Consider the following 21,266-nt stretch of genomic DNA (forward strand, 5'->3'; position numbering starts at 1 on the left):
TAAAGTTATACGAAACACAGAAGCTGCAGAGAAAAAAAATGGCGACTGCAGAAACACAGTAGCCGGGACTAGTGAAGGAGGTAAATACGGTAATTGTCAACTGATTATGTCCTGTGGTAGTAAAAGGAGAGAGGGAATAACTCTCCCTCACTTTTGCAGCAACAAATATGGGACCCTGATGCAACAGGTCTGGAAGATGAGTCAGACTGAGAGGACTTTCCACCGCAAGTCGCACCAGATCTGTGAACCACAGTCTCTACGGCCACTCTAGTGCCACTAGAACCACAGTCCCGGGATGACATTCGATGTGCCTGAGGACCCGACCTATGAGGGGCCAAGAGGAAAGACGTACAGAAGAATTCCCGTTGGCCAAGGGCACACCAGAGCATCAAGACCCACCGAATCAAGTTCCTTTCGGCGACTGAAGAATCTCTCCATCATGGAGATGAGCCACGTCACCATAAGATCCAATTGGGTTCTGCCCCACCTCGCATAGATGTGGTTCCATGCCTCCACGCACCAGGATCCAATTGCTGCTTGCTGAGGAAGTCCACCTGCACATTGTCTACTCCCGCTACGTGCGATGTGGCTAGGCTTTTGAGATGACGCTCCACCCAGGCAAATAATCTCCGGGCCTCCAATGCCACTGCATGACTCTTTGTGCCGCCCTGCTGACTGATATATGCCACAGCCATTGCGTTGTCCGAGTACACTCGGATCATGCGACCCCAGACCAAGGGCAGAAAAACCTCCAAGGCTTGACGAAAGCTAGTAAAAAAGGGACAGAACTCAACCAGAGATCTGTTTACTTTATAAATATTATTTATTGGGATACCACCATCTATGACCTGCAAATTGAAAGAAGAAGGCCAAGGCTCTCACTCTCCTTCCTGTAAATTCAGCATAGCTGCCGGTCTCTCTTCTGCCCTGTGTGAACCAGCTAAGAAGTAAACAAAACCAGAGAGATTTGGAAAAAAATTCACTGAGTATGAGCGGTTTCAGAAGTGAAACGTGGAAAGCATTATGGATGTTGAGACTAGGTGGTAGCTTCAGACGGTAGGTGACTTTGCCAATATTTATTTATTTATTTATTGTTTTTGTTATACCGGCTTTCATGACAGGTAGCACATCAAACCGGTTTACATTTAACAGGGTGTGCAATATACAGTGAACTCAAAGAACTATAACAAGTGCCTGGTTAGAGGAATTGCAGTTACAATAAAACAAGGAAGTACACAACTGGGAGCGGAAGAGAGAGAAGAAAAGTGAGATTAACTAACAGCAAATTATTTACAATGTTATAAAATTAAATACAATGTAGTAGAATTGATATGGTGAATGAGATTGATAACGATGTGTTGGTGATGTCAGGTGAATGAATTGTTTATGTTCCAACCCATTGCTAACAATGTGTTGGTGATGTCAGATGTGGGGGTCAGTTGAGGTGTTTTCAGTCTTTTCCTGAAAGTCGGTAGGCACGGTTCCTGTCGCAGGTCGGATGGGATGGAATTCCATAAAAGTGGTCCTGCTGTTGAGAATGCTGTCTTTAAGGGATTTGTGTTGAAAGGTTTTTGCGTGTGGAACATGAAGTGATTCTTTATAACACTCTCTAATGGGTCTGGTGGAGGTATGTTTTTTGAAAGGGATTTGTAAGTTGAGTGGGGTGTATTGATGGATGACTTTGTAAATAGTGGTGATGGACTTGTAGATGATTTGGCAACCAATGTAGGTCTTTGAGGATTGGGGAGATGTGGTCCATTCTCCTGGAGTTAGTCAGAATTCTGGCAGCTGTATTCTGCACCATCATCATGCGCCCAAAAGAGCACTTTCTTCCTGAGTCTTTTAGGAATGATTGTTTTACCAGCGGGAGTTTAGACTGGGTGGATGCCAAAAAGATCTTCTTTGGGTCAATTATGTGCTGTGGCTCATCAGGCACATCCTCCGAATGAAAAGAGCGTGACAGAGCATCTGCTCTGGTGTTTCTATCTCCAGGGCGGAACTTCAACACAAAATCGAAACGATTAAAAAATAAGGATCATCTGGCCTGTCTGTAATTCAGACGTTGTGCGTGGCGGAGATACTCTAGATTTTTATGATCTGTGAATACGGTTATTTGATGTTGAGCGCCTTCGAGCCAAGGCCTCCATTCCTTGAATGCAAGCTTTATTGCCAAGAGCTCTTTATCGCCGATCCCATAGCTTTTCTCGGCTGGAGAAAATCTCCGTGAGAAGAAGGAACAGGGATGTAAGGCTTTCGAGTCTCCTGTTTGGCTCAACACAGCCCCTACACCCACATCTGAAGCATCAACTTCGACGATAAAGGGCTTGTTGGGGTCTGGATGCCGCAAGCACAGTTCTGTGGAGAAGGCAGTCTTCAATTTCTCGAACGCGGAAATGGCCTCCGCTGACCATTTTGAAGTGTTGGCACTCTTGCGAGTCATCGCAGACAAGGGTATGGTTAAAGAAGAATAGTTCTTTATAAAGCTTCGATAATAGTTGGTAAACCCCAGGAATCTCCTTAAAGCCTTCAGGCTGGTAGGTTGGGACCAATTCTTGATACTTTCAAATTTGTGAGGGTCCATTTGGAAGCCTTCTTTCGACACTATGTAGCCTAGAAAAGGCACTGAGTCTTTGTGAAATTCACACTTAGAGAGTTTGGCGTACAGCCAGTGTTCGCGAAGACGGTGGAGTACTTGCTTGACATCTGCAATGTGGGTGTCCAAATCCTGGGAGAAAATTAATATGTCGTCCAGGTAAATCACAACATTCTTACACAGCAGATCCCGCAAGATGTCGTTCATCATATTTTGGAAAATGGCGGGTGCATTGCACAACCCGAACGGCATTACTAGATACTCGAAGTGGCCGTCTCACGTGTTGAAGGCCGTTTTCCATTCATCGCCGCTCCAAATGCGAATGAGGTTGTAGGCCCCCTTCAGGTCGAGCTCTGAAAATATCTTGGCCCCTTGCAGCCGGTCAAACAGCTCCGAGATTAACGGTAAGGGGTAACTGTCTTTGATCGTTTAGACCTCGTAATCGATATATGGACATAGGGTACCATCCTTCTTCCCCACAAAGAAAAAGCCTGCGCCGGCTGGCAACTTTGATGGTCTGATAAAGCCCTTCTGGAGATTTTCTTCAATGTATTCAGACATAGCTTTATTCTCTTTAGCTGAGAGGGGGTACACCCGTCCTTTCGGTGGCTCAGCTTTGGGCTTCAGTCTTATGGCACAGTCATAGGGCCTATGTGGAGGAAGAATATCAGCCGCTTCTTTGGAAAATACATCCCCGAAGGATGCATATTGGGGCAGCAGTCCTGGCATCACTGGAGTCGTAGGCATGCAAATGATAGGCGAGATATCATTAAGGCACCTCCCATGACATTCTGGGCCCCAGCGGGAGAGATCCAAGGATGCCCAGTCAAATTAGGGTTGGTGCACTTGCAACCAGGGTAACCCCAGGACGATAGGGTGCATAGCCCTTTCCAGTACAAAGAAGGAGAGCGATTCCGTATGGAGAGCTCCAGTGCGGAGAGTAACTGGTATGGTTTGGCAAGTCATGTCACCCGGTAAGGGCTCTCCATGAATGGAGGATAAGAGTAGTGGATCTTTCAACTTGATGAGGGGAATCCTCAAGTATTCCACTAGACGTCTGAGAATGAAGTTGCCTCCTGCTTCTGAATCCACCAGGGCAGGAGTCTGAACCGTGACTGGTCCGTAGGTCAAGGAGACTGGGAGAGAGCGCGAAGGAGAGGGTGTAGTGAGGCCTAAGAACAGTCCTCCTGCAGGACTTAGGCCCGTCCGTTTTCCGGACGAATGGAACATGTAGGGACATCGTGGCCAGGCTGACCACAGTACATGCAAAGGCCGCGCCTCTTCCAAATGTCCATGACCAAGTTGCATCGGTTCATCTTTATCAGCAGCAGGGATTACTGGAACCATCCGAGGTGCAGGTATAGCACTAGCCTGTTTCAACCTAGGTAACACCTTGGGCTGGAGTTCCTTCACCTTGTCCTGAAGCCGGTGATCAATCCGCGTGGCCAAGGCTACTAATCCGTCCGGCGAGTTAGGTGTTTCACGAGCAGCCAGCTCATCCTTTAAACGGTTATCCAGGCCTCTGAAAAAGAGAGTCTTGAGACATTTGGGGTCCCAGCAGAGTTCTGCCGCAAGAGTTTTAAACTCTATGGCAAATTCAGCCAATGATCTGTTGCCTTGCTTCAATTCAACCAAAGCAGAACCAGCAACAGAAGTTTGAGCAGGGTCATCAAAAATGAATTTAAATAAGTCCATAAATCCTTCTATGTCCTGCAAAATGGGGTCCTTGCATTCCCACAAGGTAGATGCCCAAGACAAAGCCCTACCATCCAGGTATGAAAGGATGTAGGTAGTCTTGGAGAGAGCCGTAGGAAATAAAGATGGCTGTAAGGCTTCTTAGGCATGCGCAGGCCGGACCTCAGCCTTTTTAAAGGGCCAGTGACAGGAAAAGCCACGTAGTGCCAATTGATATCATGGCCAAAGCTCTATAAAGGGCTCACTCGCTGCTGCATTTGACGTCTCAGCAACAGGTCTCCCTATTCCTCAGTAGAGCATGTTGCTTCCAGCATCTTGTCTTCAGTCCTCATTTATTTCCATATTGTCCTCATTCTTCACCTTGCCTGCCTGCCCTGCCTATCTGCCCCCTCTCTCCACTCGGATGGATACCTGGTTTGACCTCGGCCTGATCTTGGATATGCTTGACCACTACCTGCCACTAACCTCTGCCTGCTTCCAGACATGGTTAACTGCCACCTGCCTCTGACCATCACCTGGACCTTGGACTCATCTGGCCTCTGACCCTGCTATCCAAGGACCTCTGCTTGTGCCATCAGCAGAGATCCCACCTAAGACCTGCCAGCCCCAGCACCCAAAGGCTCCACCCAAAAGGAACGAGGGCTGTTATAGGTGACGCTCCAACTGGATCTCTGCTTTGTCCAGGTATGCCTGTTGGTTGTGGCAATTCTGCCTCGACTCAAGGGTACCTTTTGTGCCCTTGCGTGCCCCAGGGGAAGGGTCTCGGGGGTCTACCACCAGGGCACTCCCTTTCCCTATGGTGCCGGCCAAGAGGACACAGCAGGCCTTTGAGGCTCTGAGACCTTCCTGCAAGGACCCTGGGGAGGCGCAGCCCAGGGTCACAGAGAGATTGGCATCCTTAGAAAAGGGGGAGATGACTGGCCCTGAAGACAATTCAGTCATTCGTCACTTTCACTGGAATGAGATAGGTTTTCTCATCAAACAGTTGTATTGTGCCTCTGGTTGGAGAAATTGAAGCCTCCAGGGTGGGACTCCATCATCAAAGGGTCCCTGTTAAAATGTAATTTCCAAGCTTAACCTGTTTACTGTAAACCGACATGATGTCCACAACTAATGCCGGTATATAAAATGTTTTAAATAAATAAATAAAAGGGAAGCATAAGACCACTACTGCCTTTCCACTCCTGAGGAGATTATAGTGACAGAGTTGGAGTCCCCAGAGTCAGGCCTGAATGGCATTAACTTCCTGCAATGCCTGTATCCCCTACCTCCGGCTGTGCTACAGAAAGTTTTTCAGGTACCAGTGGTGGATGCCTTGGTCACAATGGTGGCCAGGCATACCACTATCCCGGATGAGGGGGAGATACATCTTTAAAGGACCCCCAGAACAGAAGATGCAGCCCCTGCAGAGGAGTTTGTTCGTCACTCTGGCGACAACGATGCAGATTTCTATCATCTCGAAACTTGTGGTCTGAGTCCTCCTGCATTGGATCCAACAGTTCCTGGAGAGCGAGAAGGTTACCAGGATGGAATCCATGGCAGTTTTCTTGTCAGATGCCCTGTATGACCTCCTTAAGAGCTTTGCCTAGTCTGTGGCCCTGTCGGCCGAAGAGCGCCAGATTTAATACTTCCCACTTGTCATAGTTGGACTGGTGTAGCAGAACAGGATGGAAGGAGAAATTTCCTTACCTGTTAATTTCCTTTCCAGTCCAGGAACCTCCCGGGAAGCAAGATTGTGTATTCAGACTGTTCTCGTTTTTGGTCGAGGATCGTGGTTTTTTTTCTTGTTTTATTCTTTCCTTTAAGTCTCTTTGTTTCATTTTTCCTTATTAGGTTGCAAGGAAACTTCTCAGCATTCTATTTGAACTTGAAGAGTTGATTTGTTGAGGAATGGGGTCTGATCTGAAGCTTTGTCAGTATACTGGACTCTCACTGCTAGCACTACCCTCTATCAGAAAAACGAGCAGGAGAGCCGGCGAGCGCCCGCTCTCCCGACACACGCACAGGACACTCTTCTGGGCGCGTGATTCAGAAAGCCCAGGTATGAAAATTAGGGCCCGTGGTAAAAGGAGGCACTAGGGACACTGTATAAGGGGTAAAAATAGCGTGTCAAAAAACACACGGGCTAACAGTGCGCTCCATCAGAGCGCACTTTACTGTATCGGCCTGTACGTAGTGGCTGTGATGTCACAAGAAAAATCTGCGTTGTCTGCCTCTATCTGCTAGAAGAGGGAAATAACCCATTTGTCATGGTCGGACTAGTGTAGCAGGACTAGTGTAGCAGGAAATTAACAGGTAAGAGAGGTGCTGATGTGGGAGCCACCATCACCATCGCTGTTGCTGCAACTCTGTCTGGCCCTCTCCAATGGCCAGGCCAGACCTGTCCCTGGCTGCCGCCTGCAATTCCAGCCGCCCTGCTCCTGGCTGCAAAGACTCTCACGCCTCGCCTACCGCTATCATCATCAATGGGCGCAGGGTATCGTAAGAGAGATGTCTATGCTGAAGCCGCCTGCACCAGATAGCGCGAGCCTGTCCCGTGCATGAAGGAGCACGACAAAGGAACTTGCCCCTCTCTGCGCATCTCGTTCCCATCTACCAACAAATTATCATGATGGTGATGGACAACTGTGAGTACACTCTGTCATCTAATCCAGCCCTTTATTCTATCCCAGTTATCACAGGCCAAGGACGCTATGGTGTAGGCACTATTCATTGGCCTTTCCACCCTCCATATGCTAGAACCCTCACTAACGTTGCTTTAAACACCACGACTCCCTTTATTTTATTTACTGCCCCGATTTTTGTACTTATTAATGCACAATCTATAATCAAAAGAGTCTGCTATTTTCGACCTTCTTGCTTCTGGAGCACATGAGTATTTATGTATTACTGAAACTGGGCTCAAGGACCATGACATTCCGATACTTAACTGCTGCTGCCCACCAAACTTTCATAGATCAAGGCAAGGGCAAAGAGGAGGAGGATTAGCTGTTTTCTTGAAATCCCACTTGAAAGTCTCTATGGTTGATGTCTCTGTTCCATCTCAATAGCAGTTGTTATGTCTGAAATCTCAAGGTATTAATCTTTGTTTAACCTACTGCCCACCAGGACTACTTGCCTATAACTCCTCCCCACTTTGTGAATAGATTCTGAATCTCAACTTAAACCCGCTACAACCATAATTTTAGGTGACTTTAACCTTCAACCTCCCGACCTCATTCTCATCCCCTATCCAAACACTGTTCGATACTCTACTCCCCTGTGGCTGGGAGCAAATCATTTCCTCTCCTACTCGTAGGGAAGGCAATTGCTTAGATATGGTATTTATTAATGGTATTATGGTATTTATTAATCCCGCAGGCTTCCAGATAAACGAAGCTAATGTCTCCATTACTGAAATTCCTTGGAGTGACCACTTCATCTCCTTATCGCTCATACACAAATCTCTTGGGCAAGTTTCCAATAGGAATAATACCAGTGTCAGTAAACGAGGCCATTTAGATCCTGAGACCCTGGCATCTAACCTTATACCTATACTAGACAGTAATTCCTGTAATTTGCCTGAAGAATTTTTAGATTTCTGGAACACCTCTATAACATCTACCCCTGATAAGCTTGTTCCTCTGGAAAAGGAACAGATAACTGTCAGAGGAAGCTGCTGCTCCACATGACTGGAGGCAGAGAAAGGCACAGTGAAATCCTGAGGAGCATCTCTGTACATGTCTGCATGAGTTCTGACTGCCCTGATGGCTGGACAGTGAGGAAGAAAAGATGCAATGAGTAGCATTGCCCTGGAGGCCACCACTCATGAGTGGGTGCGGGGAAAATTCACTCAAGAATGGGCCATAGGGGGTTGGGGGTAGAGGTGGGAGAGAAGAAAGAGCACAGGAGGGAAAGCATTTGGAAAGAGGCCTTGAGGGGGAAAAAGGGCAGGCAAAACTGAGGAAGGGGCCATTGGATGAGGCAAGGGAAGGGGTTGGGAAGAGGAGTAGAAAGCAGGAGGAAAGGCATTCAAGAAGGAGCCATGTGAAGAGGGTAGGAGGGTCAAGCACTTGGAAAGGAGCCGTGGGGTAATGGAAAAGGAAGAGAACCACAGGAAGGAAAGGGCGGAAAGGAGAGATGATCACTAGAAATCAAGAAAAAGGCAGAATGTGGGAGGAACAGATAACTGTCAGATACTAAAGTACCTGTGGCACCACCAGCCCAGGAACATTTGCTTGCAAGTGTGTGGATACACCATTGACTTCTGGGGGATGCTGAAATGAAGAGGGGCTGGAGAGAGAGAGAGACTGAACGGGAGAGGCTGCTGAGAGAGAGAAAGGATCTGAGGGAAAGTGAAATACTTGTAGAAGGAGACAGACCTGTGGAGAGGGGCTGGAGAGAGAGAGAGACTGAAAGGGAGAGGCTGCTGAGAGAGAGAAAGAGTCTGAGGGAAAGTGAAATACTTGTAGGAGACAGACCTGTGGAGAGGGGCTGGAGAGAGAGAGAAAGGGTCTGAGGGAAAGTGAAATACTTGTAGAAGGAGACAGACCTGTGGAGAGGGGCTGGAGAGAGAGAGAGACTGAAAGGGAGAGGCTGCTGAGAGAGAGAAAGGGTCTGAGGGAAAGTGAAATACTTGTAGAAGGAGACAGACCTGTGGAGAGGGGCTGGAGAGAGAGCAAGACTGAAAGGGAGAGGTTGCTGAGAGAGAAAGGGTCTGAGGGAAAGTGAAATACTTGTAGAAGGAGACAGACCTGTGGAGAGGGGCTGGAGAGAGAGAGAGACTGAAGGGAGAGGCTGCTGAGAGAGAGAAAGAGTCTGAGGGAACGTGAAATACTTGTAGAAGGAGACAGACCTGTGGAGAGGGGCTGGAGAGAGAGACTGAAAGGGATAGGCTGCTGAGAGAGAGAAAGGGTCTGAGGGAAAGTGAAATACTTGTAGAAGGAGACAGACCTGTGGAGAGGGGCTGGAGAGAGAGAGCAAGACTGAAAGGGAGAGGCTGCTGAGAGAGAGAGAGAGAAAGGGTCTGAGGGAAAGTGAAATACTTGTAGAAGGAGACAGACCTGTGGAGAGGGGCTGGAGAGAGAGAGAGACTGAAAGGGAGAGGCTGCTGAGAGAGAGAAAGGGTCTGAGGGAAAGTGAAATACTTGTAGAAGGAGACAGACCTGTGGAGAGGGGCTGGAGAGAGAGCAAGACTGAAAGGGAGAGGTTGCTGAGAGAGAAAGGGTCTGAGGGAAAGTGAAATACTTGTAGAAGGAGACAGACCTGTGGAGAGGGGCTGGAGAGAGAGAGAGACTGAAGGGAGAGGCTGCTGAGAGAGAGAAAGAGTCTGAGGGAACGTGAAATACTTGTAGAAGGAGACAGACCTGTGGAGAGGGGCTGGAGAGAGAGACTGAAAGGGATAGGCTGCTGAGAGAGAGAAAGGGTCTGAGGGAAAGTGAAATACTTGTAGAAGGAGACAGACCTGTGGAGAGGGGCTGGAGAGAGAGACTGAAAGGGATAGGCTGCTGAGAGAGAGAAAGGGTCTGAGGGAAAGGGAAATACTTGTAGAAGGAGAAAGACCTGTGGAGAGGGGCTGGAGAGAGAGAGAGACTGAAAGGGAGAGGCTGCTGAGAGAGAGAAAGGGTCTGAGGGAAAGTGAAATACTTGTAGAAGGAGACAGCCCTGTGGAGAGGGGCTGGATGGGTTGACAGCTGTGAGGGAAAGACATTTGTCAGAATGGGCTTGCAAGAGAGTGGGAGAGGCTGCTGGGAAGGGACTGAAGAGAAAGTGTCTGATAGGGAGAGGCTGGAGAGAGGGAGACTGGTGGGGAGGGCTTGGGGGTTTAGAAACTGGTGAGATGGGACTGGGCAGGAGTGGGGAGGGACTGGGGGTTTAGAAACTGGTGAGATGGGACTGGGAGAAGATGATAGGGAGGAGCTTGAGCAAGAGGAACTGGTGGGGGTGATAATCCAGTGAGCAGGGCTAGGAGAGGTGTGCGAGACTGGTGGGGACAGGATGGAAGTCACTAAAACTTTTAGACGTTGAAAAGGGATCCCCCATACCCAGAAAGGTTGGGAAAATCTCCACTATAATCAACTGCCTCACTTTAATCTTTAAGTTTATTTGCACCTTCACAAAAATCTAATAGATTTGTAAGGCAAGAATTCCCTTTGCTAAAACCAAGTTGATTCTTCCCCATTCAGCCATTCCTATTTATATGGCCAGTAATTTTGTTTTTAACAATAGCTTCTACCATTTTGCCTGGCACCAATGTCAGCTTCACCAGTCTATAGTTTCCTAGATCACCCCTACAGCTCTTTTTAAAAATCTGTGTTACATTGGCAATTCTCAAGTCTTCAGGTATAGTTGCTGTTTTAAATGATAGGTTTCAGATTATTAGCAACAGGTTGGCAATTTCATGTTTGAGTTCCTTCTTGGTTCTGGGGTGGATACCATCTGGTCCTGGTGATTTGTTACTCTTTAGTTTGTCAGTTTGATCTGTTACATCTTTAATTATTACAGAGATCTGTTTTACTTGTTCAGAATCATTATAAATTAAAGAATGTTTCAGATGTGGGTATATTTCCAATATCTACTTGAGAAAAGGAGGAAGAAAAACTAAATGAATTTTTTTTTCTATTTCTTTGCTCTCCCTGAGTCCCCTTTTTACTCCTTGGTCATCTAGCAGACCAACTGACTTCCTCACAGGCTTTTTATGAATCCTCAATGATAGGGGCTTGGTACTAGCATGGAAGACTCTGCTAGTCCTGTAGTCAAGCAGTAGGTACCTGCTGATGCTCCTGGGCTGCTAAGCGATCCAGCAAGCACTTGTTCTCCTTCTCCTGGGTCTGTAGAGCAGACTTCAGGGCAGTGAGCTCCAGCTGCAGACAGGAAGAAAGGTTTGGCATATCATTCTCTTTTAGCAACCCTATATAATTCAACAAAGGAGCTGTGACCCGCGCAAACCCAAATTAAAATGAATACAGAAAACAAGAAATGACAATCAGAAGAAATAATTGAACCTGTACATGTACACTGCACAAAAGAAAACCTGAAAAAGTTTAGATTCAGTCTATCTCATTGTCTTATCAGACCCCAAAATTTAACTCCTTCAAACCCATGTTAATAAACAGATGAGAAACACAGGCAATACAGATGGCTGTGAAGCAGGCCAATGCAATATGGGGCACTCTGGCCAGTGCGCCGCTATATGCGCATTGAATGGAAGTTTAGGACTTACTAGACGTACACCCAAAGCAATACCAGCATTAGCGCATCCAAAAGACGCATGTAACCAGTTCATAGCAAATAGCAGTGATAGCATTTAAATTTCATGTAAATGAGTCGATTAGCTATTACCCATGGATGCAGTAACGCACGCCCAAAAATAATGCTTTTTTTTTTTTTTTTATTTATTTTTATCAGTTTAAACAAAAATTTACAAAGGATTATCACTTTGTACAGAAACATAAAGAAACAAAGCTATCTCCATTTTACAACTTTACAGTTACATTGGAAAGAAGAATAACATTTTCAATATCTTGACCTCAAATATAAACAAAGGGTGTACAGCCAGAAAAAAAAAAATAATGCATTTTTAAGGAGTTTTTTTACATATGAAATTTAGCACCATCCCTATCCCTGACATAATTGTGTAGGTGCTATAGGTAGCAGATGGTTCATGAAAGGCTTCTGTGCAATTTCCACCATTTCAACAATGGATTATATTCACTTTCTTGTATTGCTGATTTTTCTCTTGCGTGTGGCAACAAAGAATAAGGAATGTCAGGCAAAGGAGGGCGAATGTTCAGGCAAACAATCTGGAAAATGTTAGAAGACAAGAGAATCAAGTGGTCGGTATTGATGGATGTAGGCAAATGAACACCCAAGTCCTGGACGTCGAGAAAAGGAACAGGACCTGGGTGCCCGAGTCCTGAATGTCCAGTCAAGGAGAAGGACCTGCGCTCCCGTTATGGGCCTGTACTTGGATGCCCAGCCAAGTAGCAGGACCTGTGCCCTGTTACGAGGCTGTAACCAGGCGTTCATTCTGGATGTCCGGGAAAGGAACAGGACCTGAGCACGGATTACAGGGCTGTACCTAGGCACCCAATTCCTGTACATCCGGAAAAGGAGCAGCACCAGGGCACGCATCAAGTGCATTATAAGCACATGCCACACTGGGTCAGACCAAGGGTGCATCAAGCCCAGCATCCTGTTTCCAACAGTGGCCAATCCAGGCCATAAGAACCTGGCAAGTTCCCAAAACTAAGTCTATTCCATGTAACCATTGCTAATGGCAGTGGCTATTCTCTAAGTGAACTTAATAGCAGGTAATGGACTTCTCCTCCAAGAACTTATCCAATCCTTTTTTTAAACCCAGCTACACTAACTGCACTAATCATATCCCCTGGCAACAAATTCCAGAGTTTAATTGTGCGTTGAGTGAAAAAGAACTTTCTCCGATTAGTTTTAAATGTGCCCCATGCTAACTTCATGGAGTGCCCCCTACTCTTTCTATTATCCGAAAGAGTAAATAACCTATTCACATTTACCCGTTCTAGACCTCTCATGATTTTAAACACCTCTATCGGAGATTTCGGAGCGGCCTCGGAGGGAACGGAGGCAGGCTGCGCGGCTCTGCCGGTGACATCACTCCTGCGCCCATGTGCTGAAAAGACCGCGGGACTGCGGCACACCGAGCCGCCGGCGCATCGTCTAAGCTGCGCATGCCAAAGGGGCGTGCGCGCGACTTAGATCGACTTTGATCGCTTTGATTGTTTGATTTGAACTTCTTGGAATTTTATGGGGCGAAAAAGAAAGGCTAAAATTGTTTCATCCTCTCCAGCCCCGTTTGGATCAGGGCCTATGGATGCATATGTTTACAAGTTATCACCTCAAAGGGATGGTGATAGGGATTCTTTGGAAGTTTCCCTAAGCCCCGGCACAGGGTCAACACCTCTCCAACCCCCACTGGAAACATCAGGAGAAACCAACAGAAGGTCAGCAATAGTAAGTGATGTTGACGTTTTTTCTCAACCATTGAACATTGCATGTTCCCCCTGCCCAGAGCTAATACAGCAAGGAACAGGTGTGGGACCTTTGATACCTAACATTGATAGCGTCAGGCTTGAAGCCGTAGATGCAACCAATGTGACGATGGGGGACCTGTGGAGGGTGATGGTTAAATTGGACTCCAATGTATCACAGATGAATATCTCTTTAGGTGCTGTAGTAAATAAAAATAAGATTCTTATACAGGAACAAGGGAAGCGTTTGAACAACATAGAAACATCTGTTCAGAATGTGACTATGGAAATGGAAAATGTAAAAAAGTTGGAAAATATGCATATATCTGATAATATTGTTTTACATTCTAATTTGGAAAATTTAGAAAATCTAATGCGTATAAAAAATTTGCGTATTGTAAATTTTCCATTGACAAGACTATTGTCTCCATTTGAGATATTTGCTAAATATGTAAAAGAAGTTTTAGCATGGAACAAGGTCCCAGCTATTTCTAAAATGTATTATTTTCCATCTCAAATGGGAGATGTTCCTGGGAAGGAGGGAGGAAGTTCGCCAGGAATATCTACCTTTTTAGAGGAATCTGGACTTGATAAATAAAAGAGCAACTATGTTTGTGTCTTATTTCAGAAAGAGATAAAGAGATTGTTATGGAAAAGTTTTTCAAAAATAAGGATATTTTATTTTGTGGGCATAAGGTTTTTATTTTTCCTGATGTCTCCAGACCAACCCAGGTCAGGAGAAGACAGTTTCTTGCCCTTAAAAATAGGAAAATTAGTTTCTTACCTGATAATTTTCGTTCCTGTAGTACCAAGGATCAGTCCAGGACACCTGGGTTGTGACTCCGCACCAGTAGATGGAGACAGACTAAAACTTGTGGGCGGAGCCATATATGCCCCTGTGCCAGTCACAGCCCCTCAGTCTTACGGAATGTCAAAGTAGAACACAACCAGAGAAGTAAACAAACTAGCTACCGCTAACTAACGGGGAAAAGAAACACCCCTTCTGGAAACGGACTCTCCAACCGAGAGAGCGAACAAGCGGAACAGAGCAAATCAAAAACACAGAGCGGACTCTCCATTACTTCAGCGCAGCACTGCGGGCGGGATCCTGGACTGATCCTTGGTACTACAGGAACGAAAATTATCAGGTAAGAAACTAATTTTCCTTTCCCTGTACGTACCAGGATCAGTCCAGGACACCTGGGATGTACCAGAGCAACCTACTGAGGGTGGGAAGCAGAGAGTCCCGCTCGGAGTACCCTCTCTCCAAAACCCCCGGAATCGGTATTAGCCCGGACATCCAGCCGGTAATGCCGGATAAAAGTATGCAACGACTTCCAGGTGGCCGCCCCTACAAATCTCTTGAGGCGACACCTGAGAAGCTTCCGCCCAAGACGCTGCTTGAGATCGAGTCGAGTGAGGCCCGCAGCCCCACGGGAAGAGGTTTTCCCCGCACCAAGTACGCCGAACCAATGGCCTCCTTGAGCCAACGAGCGATCGTTGTGCGGGACGCTGCAGCTCCTTTCTTTGGTCCAGAGAACAGGACAAACAGATGATCAGTGACCCGAAACGGATTAGTGACGTCCAGATATCGGAGAAGGGATCTCCGCACGTCCAGCCTCCGTAGCTCCCTCTCTTCGGTAGCAGAGGAGTCTCCGCACGCAAAAGCGGGCAACTCCACCGATTGATTCACGTGAAAAGACGAGACCACTTTCGGTAGAAAAGAAGGAACCGTCCGTAAGGAAACCCCCGAATCGGAGATACGCAAGAAAGGTTCCCTACAGGACAGGGCCTGTAACTCGGAAACACGCCGTGCCGAGGCAATCGCCACCAAGAATGCCGTTTTTAAAGTGAGATCCTTAAGAGTCGCGCGTTTCAAGGGCTCAAACGGCGCCGTGCATAGAGCGGAGAGAACCCAATTGAGGTTCCAAGCCGGACAAGGATGACGTAACGGGGGGCGAAGGTGCTTAGCACCCCGAAGGAAACGAGCAATATCTGCGGCGGAGCTCTGCGAGCCTCACTCCGGCCGCGCTTGCTTTTTTTGTATTTCAGGACCTTGCGCAACAAAAGCGCAAGGTCCTCTGAAAGCGAGCTCGAGTCCGAGGGAAAAATCAGCGGGACTCCCCGGGGACCCTGTGTCCTCCGAGGGGCCCCCTCCGACCGCGATCCGTTGCGGGGAAAGCGCGGGAGGCAAGGCCGAAGGCCCTGCCGTTTCCCGCGCCATTTCGCGGCCCGTGGCCAAAATGGCCGCCACTCCCGCGCTAAGCGGGAAAAGCTCTTGGGGCTTTTCTACGGCGCCCCCCCCCCCCCGCGGAGGCGATCGCGCGGGCCGAGAACGAGCCCCCAGAGGCGCCCCAGACGACCCCTCTCCGCCCGGGATGCAGGCCGCGCACAGACTTTCGCGCGAAAGACGCGCGCGGAGCCACAGGCCCGGCAGACCGAGCCGCGAGGCATGCCGGCGAAGAGGCGCGAGGAAGGGGCAGCAGGAGCGACGAAAATTAAATCAAAAAATTCGAACGGCCTCCCCCCGTCGGCGGCGCCCCCCCCTGCGAGCGGCGACGCGAAGCAAGAGAGAGCCGGCCAGAAATAAAAAACAAACCTTTTTTTTTTTTTTTTTTTTTTTAACAAAAAAGCCTGTCGCTGTCCACGGTCCTGGAGCCCTAATCCAGCAGGGGTGAGTGAACCGGGCTCCCCGGTGTCACCCCTGACGCTGCTACTAGGCCAGCTGGGTCCTCGACCCTAGCAGCGGCCTCAACCAGGGGGGGTGGTCCCCTCAGAACCTCACAACCCCCCTGGGAGGCAGGGCGAAAGGGACCTAAGGGACAATTTAGAAAATTACCCAAACAGAAAACACCGTAGCCTAAACTGGCCTAAAGAAATAAAAAGAACCGACCCTGACGGAGTACCAGAACCAGGGCAGGCAGGGCTGTGACCGGACCTGCACCATCTACTGGAGACAGAGTAAGACTGAGGGGCTGTGACTGGCACAGGGGCATATATGGCTCCGCCCACAAGTTTTAGTCTGTCTCCATCTACTGGTGCGGAGTCACAACCCAGGTGTCCTGGACTGATCCTGGTACGTACAGGGAAAGAGCATTAGAACTTGGGGCAACTTTTTTTTTTAAAGTATCCCAGTAAATGTTTTATTAATTATCAAGGGAAAAAATTTATTTTTTCCCAACCGTCTCATTTGGAAAATTTTCTCAGAGATAAGAGTCATGTTCAATTGGAAAACGAGGTATCATCAATGTTAGCCCAATAAGATAGTAGAATATCTTTCCCTCTCTCTAGATTTGGATTAGTAGGGTATTTTTATTGGTTAAAGGGCTCCCACATTATAAGATAATTATAGCAGTATGTTGTTTTTGAGTTTGTATTATTCGGTATACCCATTGGAATATAAGGCTGCTATAATAATTTCCTTGTATTATGTGAAAGAAATGTGATTTTACTTTGTAAATGTCATGAAAAAATCAATAAAGAATACATTATAATTAAAAAAAAAAAGTGTAGGCTCTGGCTTTATTGCTCAATATATATTTATTTATTTTTATTTTTTTTAATGACCAAAGTTTTCTTCAGACTGAGCAGAAGCAGCTGTTCAAATACAGAATAAGAAAAGACCAGATTTTATTTTTCTTACCAGAAAGCTCTAACCAAATCCTCTTCTATGAGGTGGTAAGCATAACTTGAAAAGAGCTCGTTTCTCAGTCCTGCAGGCAGGAGCATGGCCCAGGAGCTATAACAGTAGCCTCTCTTTTTCTTTTGACTAACATGAAAATCCAAAGGCTAACTAATTAATAAAGAATCCTGCCGAACCATCAGAAGGTCTTCCAACAGGTGGAGGTAGAGAAATACTAGCTGGATACGGTTCTGTATATAGTATATATATCAATAGTATATATCAATATAGTATATGTATCAATAATGAAGTCATTAAAATTCTGAATTTTCTGCCCCCGCCCGATGGATGTGGGTTGAAGACCAAGTGTTCTGGAATGATGTAGCGGAAAGTCAAGGAAGGAAGTATTCATTACAGCCTTCATGTGCAGTTGTCCACTGAGTTCACCCAAGCTATCCAGCTTAGCAACAATTTGTGGTTTCCCTCCACAACTCTGGATACGTGCATGCATCAAATTGAAGAAATTCAGAATGGCTGAGATTTCCTTTTTTTTCATCTAAACTGAGGATTGTAAATACAACTCCCACTGCATCCCCAAGCCCGGCACAGCCTGAAGAGCAAACACAGGCTCAAAAATCAGATATCTAGAACTTGCTATGAAGGAGGTAAGACAGCTTTTCCGTTTAGGCTGGCAGTTTGTAGAATGGGTTTCATACCTTGTTCTCAGTCAGTTCCGCTTCCAGGTTGTTCTTTTCTTCCATGGTTCTGCTCAATGCTTTATTCATCTATCAGATAAAACCTGGTTAGTAGGAATAATGGGACAAGGGTGATCCTTAAAGAATTTAACAATTTCCTTATTCCAGAACTTCAGGACCACATGGCACACGCACATACCTCCCCAATCCAATACAAATGAGCCACTTATAAGTAATGGATGTTCTCCTTAGACAGGATAATCATGCACACAAGTGGGTGACGATATCTAAATAGTGCAGAAAAGCCCTCAAAGCTTTTCTGAGCATGTGCAGTGTCAAGTAAGCCTCTGAAGTCTTATATATATCACACTAAATTGTATCTTGCCTACGGTGTTTAGCTGACAAAGTGGCTTGTTGTTAGATTTGATTAAATAAATAAATTACTACTACTAATCATCACTTTCACAGCATTACTTGACCATACGCAGCGCTGTACAAAAACATATTACAGACAGTCCCTTCTCAGTAGAGCTTACAATCTAATTAAGACAAACATACATGGCATAAGAACATAAGAACATTCCATGCTGGGTCAGACCAAGGGTCCATCAAGCCCAGCATCCTGTTTCCAGCAGAGGCCAAACCAGGCCACAAGTACCTGGCAATTATCCAAACACTAAGAAGATCCCAGGCTACTGATGCCAGTAATAGCAGAGGCCATTCCCTAAGTCAGCTTGATTAATAGCAGTAAATAGACTTCTCCTCCAAGAACTTATGCAAACCTTTTTTAAACACAGCTATACTAACTGCATTAACCACATCCTCTGGCAACAAATTCCAGAGCTTTATTGTGCGTTGAGTGAAAAAGAATGTTCTCTGATTAGTTTTAAATGTGCCCCATGCACATTTAAAACTAATAGATAATAGAAGGACTAGGGGGCACATGGAGTGCCCCCTAGTCCATTATCCGAAAGAGACTTGGTGTCCTTTTTTTGTTTGTTTTTTGAAGAAAAATTGTTAAAAATTAATAAGGCTGGTGTAATGGAGTGTACAGACAACTTCCTTATTCTACCTTAAGGAGGCCAGTTCAAGGTTTTAACCCAGTCCTCCTTAAAGCAAAACACATCATAAGTGGATTTCACCTCGGGTTTTCCAGCCTCCAGACCCTGCAGGACAATGGCAGAGAGCAACTCCTGTTGCTACTGCAGCAAGCCCTCTGCAAGGTCCTGGACCTGCTTCCACAGGTTTTGGATGTATTGGGTCATACACACCTGATAGGCAGCGATACAGGCGATGAGCATAGCGCCCTGAAAGACCTTCCTACCCAGAGCATCTAGCTCCCTATGTTCTTGCCTCGAAGGGGCAGAGGAATGGGTGTGAGAGCACTTGGTCTTCTTGAAGGCAGACTCCACCACCATCGACAGGTGAGAGAGGTGACGCCTCTCAAACCTTAAGGCTTGCTGTTCCAAATAGGTGGCATTTGCTTCCCTATTTACTGGAAAGGCAGAGATCGCTTGTTCCCACATCTGAAGGAGAAGATCCTTAAAGATGTCATGGATGGGAACCACCACGATTTCCTTAGGAGCGTTGACAAATTGGAGCACTTCCAACATCTTATGTCACACATTCTCCTCCGTAAGGAGCTGGAAGGGAATAGCTTCGGCCATGGCCCTGACGAACCTTGCAAAGGAAAGGTCCACTTGGGGGGGGGGGGGGGGAACAGACTCCTTTCCTCTGATGGGGAAGGCTCGGAGAGGGAGTCATCCAAGAATTCAGATGAAGACTCCAAGGAATCATCCTCCTTCGGGACCATAAGGGCCGCCTTCTTCACCAAGGGCATCACAGTGCTTACACGAGTGAGGCCTATGGATACCCTAGCCCTGGGCTCCGAGGGCTTTGAAGGCACTGAGGGCAGCGCAGGAATTGACAGACTCTGGCCATGGAAGGCCAGAGGCCCGGGAAACTGAGGCCTCAGGAACGTGGCACCAGCCGCATCTTCCTCCTCGGAGGACCCAATAATGGAAATCGCTCCCGAAGGGGGCATTGGTGGCCGCTGAGGAACCGAAGGTCCTTCGGGCATCGGTTGTGTCGGAAGGGCACTGAGGAGGACGCCCCAGACGCTCGAGCAGGGGTGCCAGAATAGACAGCTGAGGCTCCAGCACTGGCATGGGGACCGGTGGCGGGGGTGGCTCGACGCTCCACAAGACTCGGAGCACCGCAGTCTGCACCCTGCGGTCCAACTCCTCCTGAAAGTCTGGTGAGGCCAGGACTGAGGGAGGGGGATGAGGCGTCACCAGCACTTCCTCAGTTCTCCGAAGAGGCATGGTGCCTGGCACCAATATCGGTGGCGAAGGTCTGAGACTCCCGGGTATATCGGAGGACAGAGCCTCTGAGCCATGGGATCGTTTCAGTGGTGGTACGGCCACAGCTGGTATTGCTCTGGAACCAGAGCTGTGCACTGATGGCGACCAGTGTCAATGGTTGCGGGATCTCCCACGGTGCTTGGCCCGGTCTTTCCCCGGTGCAAAGGAAGCGGAGGATCCCAATATCCTGGAAACCAGTGAGATGATGGAAGACCGATCACCATTCCCTCGGTCCTTCGAAGATGTAGTCGGAGGAGTAGCGAGAGGGAACATATCGAGCGGCATCCCTCGACCCCCGGTGTTTAAGACTCCAACGCGGGTGTGGATGGAGTGGACTTTGTGGAACCAAAAAGCTTCTCCATTTTGTCAAGGAATGCGCGATGGCCCTTAGGGGGTCATCTGGTCACACAGCTGACACTCTCGGATGTCATGTGAGGCCCCCAGGCAAAGGATGCAAATCTCACATGGATCTGTGATGAACATGGTCCGTGAGCACTGGGGGCACAGACGAAAGCTGGACGCCATAAAAAAATAACCGGCACATGGTCAATGATTGGGGGCCACCGAGAAGTGGGATGCCGGGAATCGACCACGAAGAGAAAGGTAAAACACGTTTTTCCTATCACGCCAAGTAGAGACACCGACTGCAAAGGGGAACCCGTCAATGAAACGGGAAAAAAATCCTGATTAGAGACAAAAAACGAAAAAGAAGCAGAGCTCCAAAAGCCGCGAGGCAACTGCACCGTGGAAAAAGAGAGAATGAAGGGGGACCTTGCATGGATAGTGGCAAGTTTTCCATGCTGGGCTCCATCTGATGATGTCACCCATATGTGAGGACTACCATCCTGCTTCTCCTAGGAGAATGCTCTGTCCCTGGTAGGTATTTTGTAGGAGGATGATTTGATACCAGAAAGAAACATGATTTCTGTTTTAGGAATGTTAAACTTAGACTTCCAGTGATGACATGAGCAGGGAATCACATTTTAAAACAGCGATTCTGCACCGTTTTTGCTCCAGAGGGCTTCCCACACGTCAGCTCCCCAGTAGATGCGCCAAGGTTGGAATGCGCCAGCGGACCACGAAGAGCGGCGTGGATCGTCAGCAGAGTACTCCCAAAATGGGGGCCACACCGGAGACTCCCAAAATGTTGGCGGCAATATCCGATGAAGTGTTGCAGCAAATTTCTCGAAGTGTGACATCGGCGCTGGATGCAAGATTAATTAAAATTCAGACCTCGATGGATGACCTTAAAGGCACTTTGGAGGGGCAGTCTAAGCGGCTGGATCAAGCGGAGCAGGTACTTTCTGATTA

General features: G+C 47.4%; 1 protein-coding gene across 1 annotated transcript in view; it reads right to left on the reverse strand.

Annotated features, from left to right (window-relative positions):
- Positions 1-21,266, reverse strand: part of VWA5B2 (von Willebrand factor A domain containing 5B2) — a 453,973-nt gene that overhangs the window by 292,748 nt on the left and 139,959 nt on the right. The window contains exons 24-25 of the mRNA XM_029617330.1: positions 17,614-17,682; positions 11,038-11,130 (exon numbers count right to left, since the gene is read on the reverse strand). Of these exons, the coding sequence (XP_029473190.1) occupies positions 11,038-11,130; positions 17,614-17,682 (162 nt within the window). The remainder of the gene's footprint in view (positions 1-11,037; positions 11,131-17,613; positions 17,683-21,266) is intronic.

Source organism: Rhinatrema bivittatum, chromosome 9 (assembly GCF_901001135.1).
Source record: "Rhinatrema bivittatum chromosome 9, aRhiBiv1.1, whole genome shotgun sequence".
NCBI classification, from domain to species: Eukaryota; Metazoa; Chordata; class Amphibia; order Gymnophiona; family Rhinatrematidae; genus Rhinatrema; species Rhinatrema bivittatum.